We start from the raw sequence: 16,813 nt of genomic DNA on the forward strand, positions 1-16,813 counted from the left end.
TCAGACTTCAGTCCCCCCCAGCGGTTAGCATACCGCTCTCCCATGTTGTTTTTAGTAAATGTCAGGTTGCAGGCTTCCATGAATTTTTGCTTATTTCCTGCAATGTGTCCATGAGTTTTACTAAAAATATCAGACAAAATCTTAACCTTAATAATTGCTAATGGTTCTGAGATTGCTTCAGCTAGTTCTTTAAGTACCTAGGATGAATTTAATGAGATTCTGCAAAGTTTCCAGTTTTGTAGGAGTCCCTTCCCGATTATCAGGTCACTAAAAACCTCCTGATGGAGCCATATTGGCCTCTTACTGTTCTCCCTATGTTTTCTTTGCATCAGGATGGTTTGCAGTTCCTTCTTTAATATCTTCTTGAGAAGCTACCAAACTCCTTCCTCCTGAGCTACTTTCTCCTTTAGAGTTTCTTCCCATGGGACCTTATCTCCTGTTCTTGGAGTTTAAGTCTGTTTTTTTAAATCTATTCTTCTTATTCTGCTGCTCTCGCTTTCCTTAGAAATCCGTCATTTCATGATCACTTTTACCCAAATTGCCTTTCACCTTCAGCTTGGCTACCAATTCCTCCCCTTTGGTCAGAATCATGTCTAAAACGGCTGTCCCCCTAATTACTTCCTCCACTTGTGAAACAAAAAGATGTCCCCAATACATTCCAAGAACTAACTGGAAATGTTGTGTTTTGCCGTATTATCTTTTCAGCAAATATCTGGGTAACTGAAGTCCCCCATTACTCCCAGGTCTTATGTTTTGGTTATTTCTGTTATTTGTTCTAGAAAAGACTTATCTAACTCCCTTTCCTGATTTAGTGGACTGTAGCAGACCCCTGCCATGTCGTCACCCCTATTTTTATCCCTTTTACCCAGAGACTTTCAATTGGTCTGCCTCTCACCTCCTTCTGCACTTCAGAACAGGTGTATATATTCCAGATGTATAATGCAACACCTCCTCCCTTTTTAGCCTGTCTGTCCTGAACAAGCTATACTCCTCTATACCAACATTCCAATCATGAAACTTATCCCTCTAAGTCTCTGTGATGCCATTAAGTAAAAATTTAGTTTATGGACTAATATTTAAATTTCTGTTTACTCCCTACTGATGAGGCTTAATCCATTACTGTTAGTTAAGAACAGAGATTACTGAATTAACAAATAAATGCAAAGCGTTTGTCTCTAATCAGACGTTCACTACAAAAATGCTGATTTAAAATGTAACAATGATAAGTAAGTACTTGGGTGACCCTCTCTGTACTAAGTCATGTATTTTGTTGTAGTATTAGCTTGTACCAGTGAAAGCTTAAAAAAATAAATAAAAAAAAAAGACTAAATCTCAGGGAAAACCTTAAAAAAAAATCTAGCTATACCTAAATTTAACTACCAACACATATGCTGGTTGGCCCACAGGGCTTCTCCACATTGGCTATATCAATAAAAAAATCTATGTGGTTAAAGATTTTAATAGTGGAAGAGTATTCTTAACAGAATCTATTTTCGTACAATTAAAATGTCTGACTTTTTATTAAAGTTTAAAACACTACATTGAGCATGTGTAAAAAGGCCATTGTGAGGTCAGCAAGAGGACTAAAAGTTTAAACCAAGATCACTGTCCTTATAAGTATTTTATAAGATGTGCAGCCAGTAGAGTTTGCACTATGTATGAGAAACTGCAAAAGATCCAACTATCATTAAGTTCACTGACTAGCGGTACACAAAACCATCACCTCAGCCTGTCCTTCACTCAGTACAAGTCCCACTATGCCGTCACTAAACTAACACCTTCTCCCTGAGAATAATATTCAAAATTCTGCTAGTCTGAAATGAATTAATCTTTGGAATGTACAGTATGTGGCAGGGAGAATAAGATGATTACATATCTTACCTCAAGCAAAGCAGCTGCAGGATCTCCCTGCAGGCTCTTCCCCAGTTTATCAACCTCATCTAATAAAAACACTGGATTGTTAACCCCAACAGTCTTCAAACCATTGATTATTCGACCAGGCATACTGCCAACATAGGTGCGCCTGTGTGAAACACGCAGAAAAAAGTCAGAATCAGACGACATCAGGCATGAAAACAACAAACCTAAAACCAAAAGAAACAAATCTGGAAACAAGCAGCCTTACTGTAATACTTGTGTAAAAACAGTCTTTCTTCCTCTGTAATCAGTGGACAAGTCTCTCATGTTTCCATTGTTGAATATACAACTGAATTAATGTAACTGATTAAAGGATGATATTCTAATCCCAATTCCTTATTGAAATATTTGTCCCAGGCAGAGTAAAGCATGTCTAAAATTCACATAGTGCATGATCACTATAAAAGTGGTTGAATGCAAGGTCTGGGATTTTTTTAAACCCTTTGGCCAACCAGAAACATAGATTTTTGAACTCTAATATTTTTATACTTTTAACAGAAATGATACTGGTATCCTAACTGTGACACGCAGAATTAATAAATTTGGGCATAATTCCACAAATGCCAGATTCCATGAAGCCTATAGTAGGTAGATGTGTGTCCTAACTGGAACCCATAAACAGAGATATTTTTAATTGAATAACTTCTTAAAAAAAGCTTATAGTTTATTTTGTCATATTTGAACAAAACAGAAAAATTAATTTAGCAAAGCATGCATGGAATGAAAAAGTATCTATCCAAATTTGTTTAGGAAATTTGTTTGTTTTACAGTGTGGGAGAGAACTATATATATTTTACACATAAGCACACATCATTTCCTAAGTTTATCACAGTCTTTCTGCTTGTGCCATAACCAAACAAAACACTGATGGCTCAGAAGAAACTGATACATGATGTGCTATACTGCAGCAACTATCTCATGAGCCTCACAAAGCAGACATGCAGAACAGGCCTAAATGCTCTGCCATATAATCTGTATTAAACTAGTCAGAATAAACAGGAAGAGCTTTGGAAAGATGAATCCTAAAAACCATGGGAAGGGTTTTAAAACTACTAAAGGTGACTGTAAATCATTGAACTCCACAGTAATCATCATCACACCCTGTAATAATGATATGGTTTTATATTAAATTTGTCTGTTGAAGGAGTGGGCATGATTCTGTAATTGTTTAAGTGATAGTTACATTTAACTTTATAAAGTTATGACAAATTTGCTGTTATTCTCGAGGGCTCAAAAACTACTGAATACATTCAGCCTCCTTAATCTTAGGAAAAAATAGCAAACTAGGCAAACTGAGACGACAAACCTAACTATCAAGAGCTGTGGTGAGAAAAGATGAAGGTGGAAGCATCTGTAAAACAACTTATGGCAAGTCCAGCAATATCAGGATCTTGCAAGGTGCAGTTTCAGTGGCTATCTTGATAACCTAACATCTTTCCAACGAAGAATCAGAAAAAAAACAGGCAAAAAAAAATATTCTTACAGATAAAGAAACAAACCTATGACGGGAACATTTTTAAGTTGTAGCCCTTCAAAGAGTTGCATCAGTGTGTAAAAATAAACAAAACTGCCAGAGGTAGAGACTGGGAGTTGCTTTGGTTCCTACTAAAATGGGGTACTCATAATACAAGAAGGCTGAAATGGGCAATATAGGCCTCATGAGATTTTCAAGGTTCAAATGTAGAAGCAGCTTTGTTGGGCACAGGTCTCAATTCAGCAAGCATTTAAACATATGCTTAAGTCCCATGGAATTGAAGCTTAATCGCTAAAGAGTTGGACAAGAGCATGTGTTATAAACAGATGGGTAAGGGTTAATGCCTCTTTTACCTGTAAAGGGTTAAAAAGTTCACCTAGTCTAGCTAACATCTGGCCAGAGGAACCAATGGGGGAACAAGATGTTTCAAAAGGAAGAAGGAAAGTTTTTCCTTTGTTTAGAGTTTCAGTTTCAGCCGGAGTGAAAAAGATCAAGGAACCAGCCTCTTATCAGAGTAGTAAGTTTTAGAAAGGAATAAATAGGTTTATGTTTATTTCTTTGTAACCTGTCTTATGCAATTTGAGGTAGAATCCAATTGGGTATTTTTTTTTTTGCATAACTAAATTTGTGTCCAGGGGAACATCCTGTGTTTTGAATCTGTTGTCTGTGAGAGTAGCTGGTATGCTAATCTCTCCCAGAGGGTTCTCTTTTACCTTTCTTTTCTTTAATTAAAAGCCTTTTTCTTAATACCTGATTGATTTTTCCTTGTTTTTAGATCCAAAGGGGATTGGATCTGGACTCACCAGGGATTGGTGGGGGAAAAGGAGGGGGGATGGTTAATTTCTCCTTGTTTTAAGATCCAAGAGGTTTGGATCTGTGTTCACCAGGGAATTGGTGAAGTCCCTCAAAACTACCCAGGGAAAAAAAGTAGTGCTTGGGGGATGGTGGCAACGATACCAGATCTAAGCTGGTAATTAAGCTTAGAAGTGTCCATGCAGGTCCCCACATCTGTATCCTAAAGTTCAGAGTGGGGAAGGAATCTTGACAGCATGGGTAAGTAGGAAGAAATTACAGTTCCAAACAGTATCCTAACTTTTTCACAGTTATCGCCCTTCCTTTCCCTCACTTCTCTCCCTCATCCCTTGTAACTGTAACAATTTTTAAATATAGCAAATCGAGTTAATTCAATACAGCTGTGTAATCAGTGGATTAAATTCTAACTTAAAATGTGCATGCATTTATTTACATAATTTGACATGCTAACATGGACAACTTAAATTTACAGTCTGAATTTAACAAGTACATGGATATCAATTTTCCCTTTACATCTGTAACAGCTTTCCTTGGAGAAAATTAGACTGTCTATAACCCTGTGCTTCAAAGTGCCATTCCTATAGGTGGGCACTACCCAATTTTATTATTGCATTAATTTGACAGACTCAAGACCCACAATAGTGACAAGTGATGCTAGTTTTGAAAGAGGTTAATAAATATCAAAGGCATATCTGTATGAGGGCACTAGAGAAACTAAATACAATGTGACAGGTGGAATAACGGCTTAATAATATGATAACCATGTGTCTGAATATCTTTTACTGAAATTCCTGATCATTTAAGAATCTAAATTATTTCCAAGTTTCAATATTCAAAAATTAGTGACTGATACAATTAATTACTAATAACAAAACCTTGAACATTTAAGATGTTTTGAACTACTTTTTTCTGTCACAAATATAATTTCCTTTGCTGTGCAAAAGCATAACTGAAGCTTCATTAAGATTCCTTTCTGTAGAGTTGTTCCCCCATACCCCCAATCAGTAACAAAGCAGTCCATCCAAATTAAAATTTAAGAAAAGCAGCAGCTTTATAAATGTTGTCCAAACGCTAGAGGTTGATATGGAAAATAGAACAAAAATATGGGAGTCTTCAAAAGAACAGAAACAGGGCCCAAGTGTCATAACACAAGCCTAGAAAGTAGCTGATAGCAGCTTCTTCTAAAGACATTATTGTAGAAAAACGCATGCTCCCTCATATGGGTCTTCTTAGGTTAGGCTAACACACTTTAACATGGACTTTCAACTTGCTTTAGGTCTTGTCCACACTAGTATCAGAATTTCGCTAGCAGTAACACAACTATTGCTAGAGGGATTTTAACAAATTCCCTCATCAATGCACATGGAAGTTACACTAGTTGAACTATAGTATATGGTACCAAACTTAAAAAAAAAAAATAATCGGATAATTTAAAAAAAATGTTTCTACTATATCTTCAGTTCTCTTTTTAATAAGGAAGTTTGCATCAGATGTAAGCAACAAACTTTTACATATGGAGTAAGAGTGGTAAAAGCTAAGGACAGATGGAGGATGTCTGATAAAGCAGTTCTGTTTTTGTACTAAAATGCTGACTTCATTTTGAGAATGCAGAACAGTAGTGGCTACTCACAGCCTAATGAAAAAAAGGATTCACAAACTCCAGCTGCAAGCATGTGATCAGTGCTTAAATTGTAAAAGCTGGGCATTTCCTGATTACCGTATTTATACATCACATGGAACTGCATGCCATCAAAACACCAGCCCATGACACAATGCTTTTCCTGTTGAATAGCTCATTCATTATATACCTTTCTCCCACCTAGAAGATCAGTGGCAAAATATATTGATTGCTATTTTTGGTAGCCCTTGCTTGCAAACAAAACACAAGAAAATGATGTTAAATTACATCTATTTACAAGCTTTTATTCACTAGAAGTAGGAGAGGTAACAAGCACTAACCATACCCCTACATATTGCTACAATGTTAATGGAAAGTCCTCTTTAAACGGTGTAGAAAGGAGCCACTAGATGGCATCAAGACCTGATTCATAACAAATGACTCACAGACATACTCTCAGAGAACCTTGTGTCTTTTTGCATCGGCATTATCCTAGGTACTTTATATTTCAAAGAAAAGCCATCTCCCTCTCTCCTACCACCCCTTGGTTTCTTTTCTCCTCTCTTTTTATCTCCACGTTGCAGTCTGATAGTATTCATTACATAAATCTGTAATGATTTTTTTTTTATATAATTAAAGCATCTTTGAGGTAGTTTGCAGGAAAAAGTTATATGGTACCATTTTTTTCTGTGTGTCCCCAATTCTTTAATTGGATCCTTACGGATGCAGCCCTTTCCTGGCACACAGCCCACTGAAGGCACAACACAGGTGCAGGGGTTCACTTGTGAACCTTCTATTGTGGAACCAGGGCTTACTTACATAAAAGACTTTGTAGAAACAAACTGTGCATGCAGAAAATCTTAAATTTTTAACAGATGCAAACCCTACACAAACACAAAACAGCTATAGTAAAACTCAATAAAAGCTGGGAAAATTCAAGGGCAAAATTACAAACATTTCAGTCTTAATTCATCCTGTTGTGTACAAGCATTCCAGCACATCCTGATCCTAACATTACACACACAATCCTGCAAGAGTAGTCAGAAGAGTTAAGAAGGGAGGGACAAATCTGGCTACTGACTAAGTGAGTGCAACTTACATTGAGTTTAATTGGCACAGAAGGATATATTTGGTCCTTAAATTCTGTATTTCCTTGTTCACTGAAGAATTATCTGAATCTCTTGCTAATACCCCAAAGATAACTTGTTCTTTCCTGATGCAATACACTGGTAGCCAAAGAGTTTTCAATCAATTTATTAAAAAAATATTTACAGTTAGGCATTTATATCTGCACAGAAAGCTTTATTTCAAAACATGCATTTCTAAGGATAGTATTTTGATAAAGCCCTTATAAAAATATTAACAACTTGAACATTTTAGCTTAAAATTGTATTACATGCCACTATTATATAACACTAGTATTTACGTTTTAAAATGGATGAGATGGGAAGTCTAAAATAAAACTGGTAAAACTATGAAGAACTATTGGTAACTAAAGAAAGTTACTCATGTCTTCACTTTAGATAATTACGTAAGCAGAGCACTCATCTGGAAACCTAGCAGGTAGGCAGGCGTCCTACCACCTATTCTCTGTTGAAAAGCATGTTCATTAGCATAGATGCATGCTTCTTTAAGAAATGCTTGACACCCTCCAGTGGTTCCAGTCTGAATAGCAACACATGACAATTTAAATTGTGTATGTAATGTGCAAAATTTTAACGTTCATATCACTAGAAACACTTGAATTATTAAATGCAAACTACTGCAGAGCTTTGTATCGATATAAGGAGACAAGTTTTCTCCATCTTCCATCAATGCCCGAGAGATTTTGCAATATGAACAGATGCTAAAAGGTCAGATTTTATCAGACTGTCACAGAAAACACACTCGTCTGTTGCAACCTAAAAAATTGCGTCTGTGTTTAAATCATCATGGCTCCCTCTTTTCACTGACCGCTGGATCCACATGTAGCTCCTTCTCCAAGAGAAGGTTTAAAAGAGCCCCTGTAAAGTTAGAAATTCAAATACAATCAAATATGCACTCTTGGAAGCATGTAACTCCTGTGGAGACTTGTATATTTCCTATTTAATGTGCTGCTCCAATGATGTATATAATGAACGAAATAGTTGTGTTCGTCTTTAAAAGGTCATGCAAATAATGTCGGCAAACAGCATAAGTGTCAGACCATTTTACTGACATGTTTTCTAAAAAGAAATAGAACTCAGTTTGCTTCACACCAATTACTGCACAAAGAGTAGAGAAAACAACCTTGGGGAAAGGAGGTGCAGTTATTAGTCATCTCCAACCAAAAGTTGTCCACACATTAAAACATACACAACAGTGCCTTTTAAATATATTCTCTTCTGAATTTCCAGAAGCTGTGTATATTTTCACCAGGAAATACAATTCCAGTATGTTTTTTCACATTTCATCAGAGCCAAGTGAAAGGACTAAAATAATGAAAACAGGCAATGCTTCTAAACCAAAGAAAGAATGTAATATTGTCAAAAGTTGTTAAGAAGATAGAAAAGATTCTTGCTCCTTCCAAAAAAAGTGTGAAAAATAAGTTCTTTTGGATATGTCAAGCTCAAGTGCATCACTGAATAAAGTTCTGTCTTGAAAAGGAAGAATAGAACACTGATGAGTAGGAAGATACTGCCAACGAGATATTTTCAATGCCCTCAACATCATGCAATATAGCTGCAGTAACCCAATTCCAGTCCTTCCATCAAGTCTTCAGCACCAACTTCATTGGACAATGTGTATGCTTTTTTATGTTTGTGTAAGAAACAGTTACTTGCTGTAACTGCTGTTCAAGTTGTGTTTCAGACATAAAATCCATTTAGATGTGTGTGCACCCAACACACCAAAGCTGAAGACTTTTGCCTAGCAGTACGGGTGGTGTTTGCACTTCATGGCTGTGGCCCCTCCCCTGACTACAAGAGGCAGTGCCTTTAGTTCCAAAAGCCCATATAAGAGGAGACTCTGATGCAGAGGGGATGGAGGGTGAGTTGTGGAAAACTGGTCTGGATTACATCTCAAAGAACGACAGTTACAATAAGTAACCATTTCTTCTTCTTCTTCTTCTTCTTCTTCGAGTAGATGCAGACATATATTCCACTTATATGACTCATGAGCAGTATCCCAATCCCAAGGCGGGGCTCACAGTCTACTGAAATAAGGATCACAAGACCTCCAGCTGGGCTCAAAGATGTGGTAACAGCATTGTAGTCCATAAATATATGTAAGAATGACTACGTGACTGTCCTGCAAATGGAAGTATGGAAATTTCACTGATGATTAATCACTATTGATGTTGCTTGTGCTCTCATGGAGTGAGCCCGTACCTGCTGAGGAGGCACAGCCAAAGCTATGTCATTATTAATCTAGAGATAGTCTGTGCACAGACTGCTGCCCCTTCATCGGGTCCACATACGACATCAACAGGCCAGGCAAAGCACAAAACTGTTTAGTCCTGTCTAGATAAAAGGCTAGATATCAATGACATCCAAACTATGAAGGTGCTGTACTTCCAGAGAGGAGTATGGCTTAGAGAAAAGATACAGGTAAATCTAGCACATGATTCAGATGAAACTAAGAGAACACCTTAGCTAAAACATTTGTGTGTGGTCACAGCATTACCTTGTTCTTTGAAAACTGAATGCAAGGCAGCTCAGCCATTAGGGCCTGCAACTCTCACTCTTCTTCCTAAGTGATGGCTATCAGGAATGTGATTTTCTCAGACAGAAGGGACAGTGGACAGGATACAAGGGGCTCAACTGCAGGACCCATCAGAGCTGCCAAAACCATGTTTAGGTTCCACATGGGAACCGGTTCACAGACCACAGGATATAAGTGGAGTAGCCCCTTCAGAAATCTCATCACCATGGTACTGGAAAACAATGACTTCTCTTGAATCAGGAGATGCATTGCTGATATTGCTGTCAAATGCACTCTCAGAGAACTGAGCACAAGGCCTGACTTCTGAAGATGTAACAGGTACTCCAAGATGTCCTGGATGGAAGCCTCTGTTGATTGGTCTGCTGGCCAACGAACACACAGAGAATCTCTTCCATTTTACTAAGTAGGCCATCCTAGTGAAGGACTTCCTACTATTGAGAAGGACGTATAGGACGGCCTCTGAGCAGTGTGCTCTCTCTTCATGTAGCCATGCAGCAGCCACGCTGCGAAGTACAGGGAGCTGACTGCAGGATGGAGGGCACGGCTGTGGTCCTGTGTGAGCAGGTCAAGATAGAGGAAGTGGTATGGGAGGCTGAGCCAACAGAGCAAGGAAGTCCGAAAACCAGCACTGTTTCGGCCACACTGGAGCAATGAGGATGACCTGCAGAATGATCGGAATGGGGGGGAAAGTGTACAGAATGGAAAGCCCCTCCAGTAGCACAATAGGCAACACACTTTCTGTTTTGTTATGGGACACACAACCTCCATATTGGTGTATATAACTTTCATGTGGTGGGGGTGGGGCCACAGAATTCAGCATGTGGGAGGGAGATCAGGGCTAGGGCAAAGGGTGGGAAGGTGAGGGCTCTGGCTGGGGGTGCAGGTTCTGGGGTAGGGCCGGGGATGAGGGGTTTCGAGTGCAGAATGCCCAGGGGTATGGTGGGGAGAGAGGATTCCCCCCAGCAGCACCTGGCCTAGGGGAGGGAGAGGTGCCTCTCCCCCACCTGCAGCAGGGCTGGGGGTGGGGCTGCGGTAGAGGTGCCTCTACCCCCAGCCGGTCCAGCTGGACTGGGGCTGAGGGAGAGATGACTCTCTCCCAGATGCAGCAGGTCCGGGTCGGGGCTGGGGCTGAGAGAGGGGCGCCTCTCACCCAGCTGTGGCAGGTCCGGGTCTAGGTTGGGCTGGGGCCATGGGCAAGATGTCTATCCCCCAGCCGCAGCAGGCCGGGGCTGGGGCCGAGGGAGGGGCGCCTCTCCTCAAGCCATGTCAGATATGGGTATGGGCTGGGTTGGGGACGTGGGCGAGACGTCTCTCCCCAGCTGCAGCAGGTCTGGGCCAGGGCTGGGGCCGATGGAGGGCGCCTCTCACCCGGGTCCAGCAGGTCCAGGGCTGAGGGAGAGGCATCTCTCCCCACTGCAACCCTGAGCGCCTGCACGGCACTTACTAGGCTGCTGCACAGCTGCGCAGCTTAGAGGGAACTTAGGCTCCCCACTGCAAAGATGACCCCAAGAACATTCTCTTCTGTGCTCCTGAGTCTGCTGCTTAAATGACTTACAAATTCAACAGTGCTGTGTACGGTGGGCTTTGCCAGGACACAGCAAGCATGCGTGAGGGAGTCACTGTTGGGGACCATCCCTCCACATGAAGAACAGTGTTTAAACCCTGATGAGGGCATCACCAGGGAATATTAAGTATCAACTATAACACCATTCTAACTACTAACACTAACCACACACAATAAACTAGGCTAAGATGAAATGCGAGGTGGTGAGACTACAACCACACAGCTCCAACTCCAGCCCAACTGAGTGGGGGTTGGGCAGCACCGCTTTATATAGCCAGGGGAGGGGACACAGCCACAAGTGCCACCCCTCCACGGGTACTAGGCAAAAATCTCCGGCATGCTGGGCATGCACATCCCCTAAGTGGAACAGATATCTACATGTACTCAGAGAATAAAAATGTTTATGAAGTAAATCACATGGCGTTCATTTGGCATCTTGTTTAATAAAATCTTTGTGGTCTTTTTAGTGGAGCAAATCAGAGCCGCCCTGTAAAAATTGTTATGTCCATGCAGGAGTTTGTCTACTGCAGTTCAGTTCCAGCATGCACAGAGATGGGAGATGAGAGAGGGCTGAACTTAACAATGAAACAGAATTATGTCTACCTCCCCCGGTTTCCTTTTTAATTCCCTCCTATAATAATGCCGGATGACCACCCCCACAAACTACCACCCTTATGAAAAAGCATTCCAGTATAGCAGGAACAGGACAGATTAAGGAATAACTTTTGTTGATAATTCGATCTACCGTTAATTTTGTATTTTCACTCCTTAGGAATGCTCCAAAGCCACTATACCCTTGTTATCATTATATCAGAACTGTCTTTTTTTCATATTGTTTTTGACATATGTTGATCGCAGACAATCACAAACTCCTGAACTCTATCCACTATTCTTAAATTTTGAAAGAGTTACATACTATATGAGCCCTACTAACAAACAACAACAGGAGCAGGTACAGATGACAAGTCCAGTCAGCCTTAACACTGAATGTCCTCAATTATTGTTTAATTTCTATCTTGTTGAGTGGGTGCCACAACCATGTTAAACAATAAAAAAAAATCAGTGGGAAAATGATGGGAAACCACCACTAGCAGCTAACGGGGATGGGTGCAAGGGGGAATTACCAGTTTGAAACAAAGATAAAATTACCTGTGACCTCGAATGTCAGACTGATCACATAATCCTCCTAAGGCAATCCTATGGAACTCTCGGCCCAGGGTTTTTGCAACAGATCTTCCCACGCTAGTTTTACCGACTCCAGGGGGACCCACAAAACAAAGGATAGGTCCCTTTAGGTTGTTTTTAAGTTGTCTGACAGCTAAATACTCCAAAACTCTCTTCTTCAACTTCTCCATGGCATAATGGTCATTGTCCAGAAGAATTCTAGCTGCACGAATATCCAAACGATCTGTCAAGCATCAAAATGAGGAGATCAGCATAATTTCCCTTTAAAGATTAAAGCATTGTTTCTGAAATGCAATTGATAAAATGTGCTTACTATTGTAAATGGTCACATTTCAGACTCTTTTTCCGAGAAAAAACAGTTACTCACCTTTGCTGTAACCGTTGTTCTTCGAGATATGTTGCTCATATCTATTCCAGTTAGGTGTGTGCGCATTGCGTGCACGGCTGTCGGAAACTTTTTCCCCAGCAACTACCCATCGGGCTGGCTGTGCAGCCCCCTGGAGTGATGCCAATATGGTGCTCTATATATGACCCTGCCAGCCCGACCCTCCTTCAGGTCTTTCTTGCCAGCTACTCCAACAGAGGGGAAGGTGGGGGGAATGGAATAGATATGAGCAACACATCTCAAAGAACAAGTTACAGAAAAGGTGAGTAACTGTTTTTTCTTCGAGTGCTTGCTCATATCAATTCCAGTTAGGTTACTCCTAAGCCTTACCTTGGAGGTGGGGTTGGAGTCAAGATATTGCAGACTGAAGAATCGCCCTGCCAAAGGTCATATCATCACGAGATTGGTTGATGATGGCATAGTGCAACATGAAGGTGTGACCTGAAGCCCATGTGACAGCCCTGCAGATTTCCTGGAGGGGTACGTGCGCCAGGAAGGCTGCTGACGAGGGCTCGTGGAATGAGCCCTACAGACGACGGAGGGACATTTGCCATGTTATAATAAGTGTGGATACACGCGGTGATCCATGAAGATATTCTCTGGGAGAAAACCAGTGCAACTTTCATTCATTCCGGTTGTTCGTTGCCATGGCAGGTTGTCTTGCAGAATGGCTTTGTCCAGTCTATGTAGAAAGTGAGCGCTTTTCTGACATCTAGTGAATGCAGCTGCTGCTCTAGAAGGTCGGCCTGTGGTTTTGGGTAGAAAATAGGCAGGAAAATGTCCTGGAGAACTTTAGGTAGGAGAGCTGGATGAGGTCTCAGCTGAACTTTATCCTGATGGAAAATGGTATAAGGCGGTTCACACGTGAGAACCCGTAGCTTGGCAACCCATCATGCACTAAGAAGGTGACCTTCCAGGAGAGGAGTGAGCAAGAAGCAAATGGCTTAAAAGGGGGACCCATAGACGGGAAAGGACCAAGTTAAGGTCTCAGGCTGGCACAGGCAACTTCATCGGAGGATGGATTTTTTTCAGGCCTTTCAGGAAGCATCCCACGATAACACGGAATTCCTGGCTACACCCGGGTGGAATGGTGAAATAGCCGCGAGGTAAACCTTAAGCGAGCCAAAAGCTAGGTGTTGGTCCTTCAAGTGTACCAGGTAGCCCAGGATGCACAGGATTGAAGCATGGAGTGGGAACACCTGCCATTGAGGGCACCAGGTGGAAAACCTTTTCCATTTTGCTTCATACGTGATTCTGGTAGAAGGTTTATGGCTTTCCAGGAGCACCTGTCTTACCAAGTCCGAACAGGCATGCTCAGCCTGATTCAACCACGGATCCTCCAAGTCATGAGGTGGAGTGACTGAAGGTCCGGGTGTAGGAGACAAACGTGGTTCTGTGAGATGAGGTTGCGGATCAGAGATAGATGCAGTGGGGCCCAGATCGACAGATCCAAAAGAGTGGGGTACCAACACTGGCGAGGCCAAGCTGGGGCCACCAGTATGATGTTCGCCTTGTCTGAGGACCTTGAGGAGTACCTTGTGGACCACAGGAAATGGTGGGAAGACATAAAGCAATTGGCCGGACCATGGCATCAGGAAGGCAACCGCGATTGAGCCCAGGCTGCGACCCCGGAAGGAGCAGAAGGCTAGCCATTTCCTGTTGTCTGTGAAACGAAGAGATTGATTCGGGAAACCCCCAGCTGCAGAAAATGGAGTGCATGTCCGGAAAAATTCATGAATAAGGAAACGTCTGCTCAAGCTGTCTGCCAGTACGTTTTGAACACTCAGCAGGTATGAAGCTTGAAGAAGGATGGAGTGGGCTAAACAGAATTCCCACAGAAGAAGGGCTTCCTGGCAAAGGGGAGAAGACCAGGCTCTGCCTGGTTTGTTTAGATAAAACATGGCCATGGTGTTGTCTGTCAATACTGCTACACAACGGCCCTGTAGGTGGGACAGGAACACTTGGGACATGAGGGGGATCGCTCTGAGTTCCTTGATATTGATATGCAGGGTTAGTTCTTCTACCTGTCATAAATCTTGCATTGTCAGGCTCCCGAGGTGTGCCCCCCATCCCAGTGCAGATACGTCTGTTATCAGGGTCAGAGTCGGCTGAGGAGGGAGCAACAGAACTCCAGCACCCACCATGTGGGGGTCCAGTCACCAATGCAGAGATTCGAGAGCATGGCTTGAGACTGTGAGCACCATGTCCAGGTTGTCGTGAGCTGGGCGATACATGGACGTCAACCACGTCTGTAGGGGCCTGAGCCTCAGTCTGGCGTGCTGCACCACGTAGGTGCAGGATGCCATGTGACCTAGCAACTTGAGACACTGCCTCGCTGTGGTAGTGGGGAACCTGCAAAGGTCCGTGATTATGTTCGCAAAAGCCAGACATCGGGCCTCCGGGAGGAACGCTCTCACTTGGTTTGCATCCAGGACTTCCCTGATAAACTCTATTGTTCAGGTTGGGGTGAGAACAGACTTGCCGACATTCAACATGATGCTCAAGCAGCTGAACGTATCTGTGACCATCTGCACCTGAGACTGAACTTGCTGGCAAGATCAGCCCCATATGAGCCAGTTGTCTAGGTATGGGTAGACGTGTATGTGATGTTGGCAAAGAAAAGCTGCCACAACCACCATGCATTTGGTGAAGCCATGAGGGATGGTGCACAGGCAGAATGGGTGGGCTGTGAACTGATAGTGCACCTCCTTCACCACGAAACAGAGAAAATGTCTGTGGAACGGGGTGATTGAAATGTGAAAGTAAGTGTCTTTCATATTGAGGGTGGTGTACCAGTCTCCTGGATCCAGTGAGGGAATGATAGTGGCCAAGGAGACCATGTGGAACTCCAAGTAGACAATACATTTGTTGAACTCCCTAAGGTCCAGAATGGGCCTTAGGCCTCCTTTTGCCTTGGGTATGAGGAAATAACGTGAGTAGAAACCCTTGCCCCTGAGCTCCCGAAGCATCTCCTCCATCGCTCTTAGGGCAAGGAGTGCCTGCACCTCTGGAATAAGAAGTTGCTCGTGAGAGAGGTCCCTGAAGAGGGATGGGCAAGGATGGTGGGAGGGCGGGGTGGAACAGAAGTGGATAGATAGAATATCCTGCCTCTACCGTGCGGAGGATCCATCAGTTCGATGTAATAAGGGCCCGGGGCGCACCCCTCTCCCAACTGCTATACTACACTTAACACTAGAGAAAACTACTAACAATTAACTAACAAAGGTAACTATATACAGAGATAAGAGATAGCTAGGGAGTAGTAGAGTGCAGTTATCCTGAAACTGTGTTACTCAGAAACAAACGAAGATGCAAAAAGCAGGAGGGACTATTCCAGAAGTGACAAATAAATGCCAGAGATCTTCCGGCATTTGCTTTCTACTAGACACAGGCCTGATCTAGGACATCCTTATCCATATACAACTGTCCTCATGTGAAGAGACTGGGACCAAACCGAGGATTTTGCATGGAGCCCACCTCTACTATCTACCTCCAGTGACCTAGTGCTGGAAGCTGTTAAACTCTCTTGAGCAGAGCAGGATTCAGCAGGTTGGACAGAATGCCTCCAATTATTACCAACTTATTTTAGGATGCAGTAGTGATTCAACAATCAGTACTTTGTCCAAAGCCATTTCTGAGCTAATGGACCACATTGTTAAAGGCTGAAAATGGTGTGTTGCAGCTGCCATGTTTTAAGAAAGACAAATTGGAGAGCCTGACCAGTTGTCGTCATTAAATTTCACTTTATGTAAGAGTTGAGGTTTTACTCCGGTGTCCTGGCCAAATTCCAGACAGCTCCATTTGAACGGTGCATGAAGGGATTCCTTACATATTGCATACCTATTTCACAGGAATGTGGTAACGTTTATAAAGTACTGAGCTCCTTGGACAAAAGGTGCCACGTAAGTATTACTATTGGCATGAAAAGCAAAGAGGCAGCAACTGGAGAAAAAGCCAGGGATAATATCTTCCGATAAAGTGCAGCTTTGCCACAGAAAAAGTGTTTTGACCTTAGGCAAATAAATAACGTGTCAGTCCCAAGATACTATATGTTCCACATATTCCCTTATGATGAAAATATTTTTATTTAAAATGCATACACATTCTCTGTAAGAACCCCGTGATATTTTCTTAAAAAGCCACCACAGTACTGAGCCACCAAGGGGGCAAAAATAC

The 16,813-nt window shown here is 42.1% G+C and overlaps 1 protein-coding gene across 2 annotated transcripts in view; it reads right to left on the bottom strand.

The window, feature by feature from the left end:
• LONP2 (lon peptidase 2, peroxisomal) overlaps window positions 1-16,813 on the bottom strand; it is a 92,452-nt gene that overhangs the window by 60,304 nt on the left and 15,335 nt on the right. For both annotated transcript variants that reach the window (XM_030581217.1, XM_030581216.1), the window contains exons 7-8: window positions 12,217-12,475; window positions 1,882-2,023 (exon numbers count right to left, since the gene is read on the bottom strand). In XM_030581217.1, coding sequence (XP_030437077.1) covers window positions 1,882-2,023; window positions 12,217-12,475 — 401 coding nt within the window. The remainder of the gene's footprint in view (window positions 1-1,881; window positions 2,024-12,216; window positions 12,476-16,813) is intronic.

The sequence above is a fragment of the Gopherus evgoodei genome, chromosome 12 (assembly GCF_007399415.2).
Source record: "Gopherus evgoodei ecotype Sinaloan lineage chromosome 12, rGopEvg1_v1.p, whole genome shotgun sequence".
In the NCBI taxonomy this organism is placed as follows: Eukaryota; Metazoa; Chordata; order Testudines; family Testudinidae; genus Gopherus; species Gopherus evgoodei.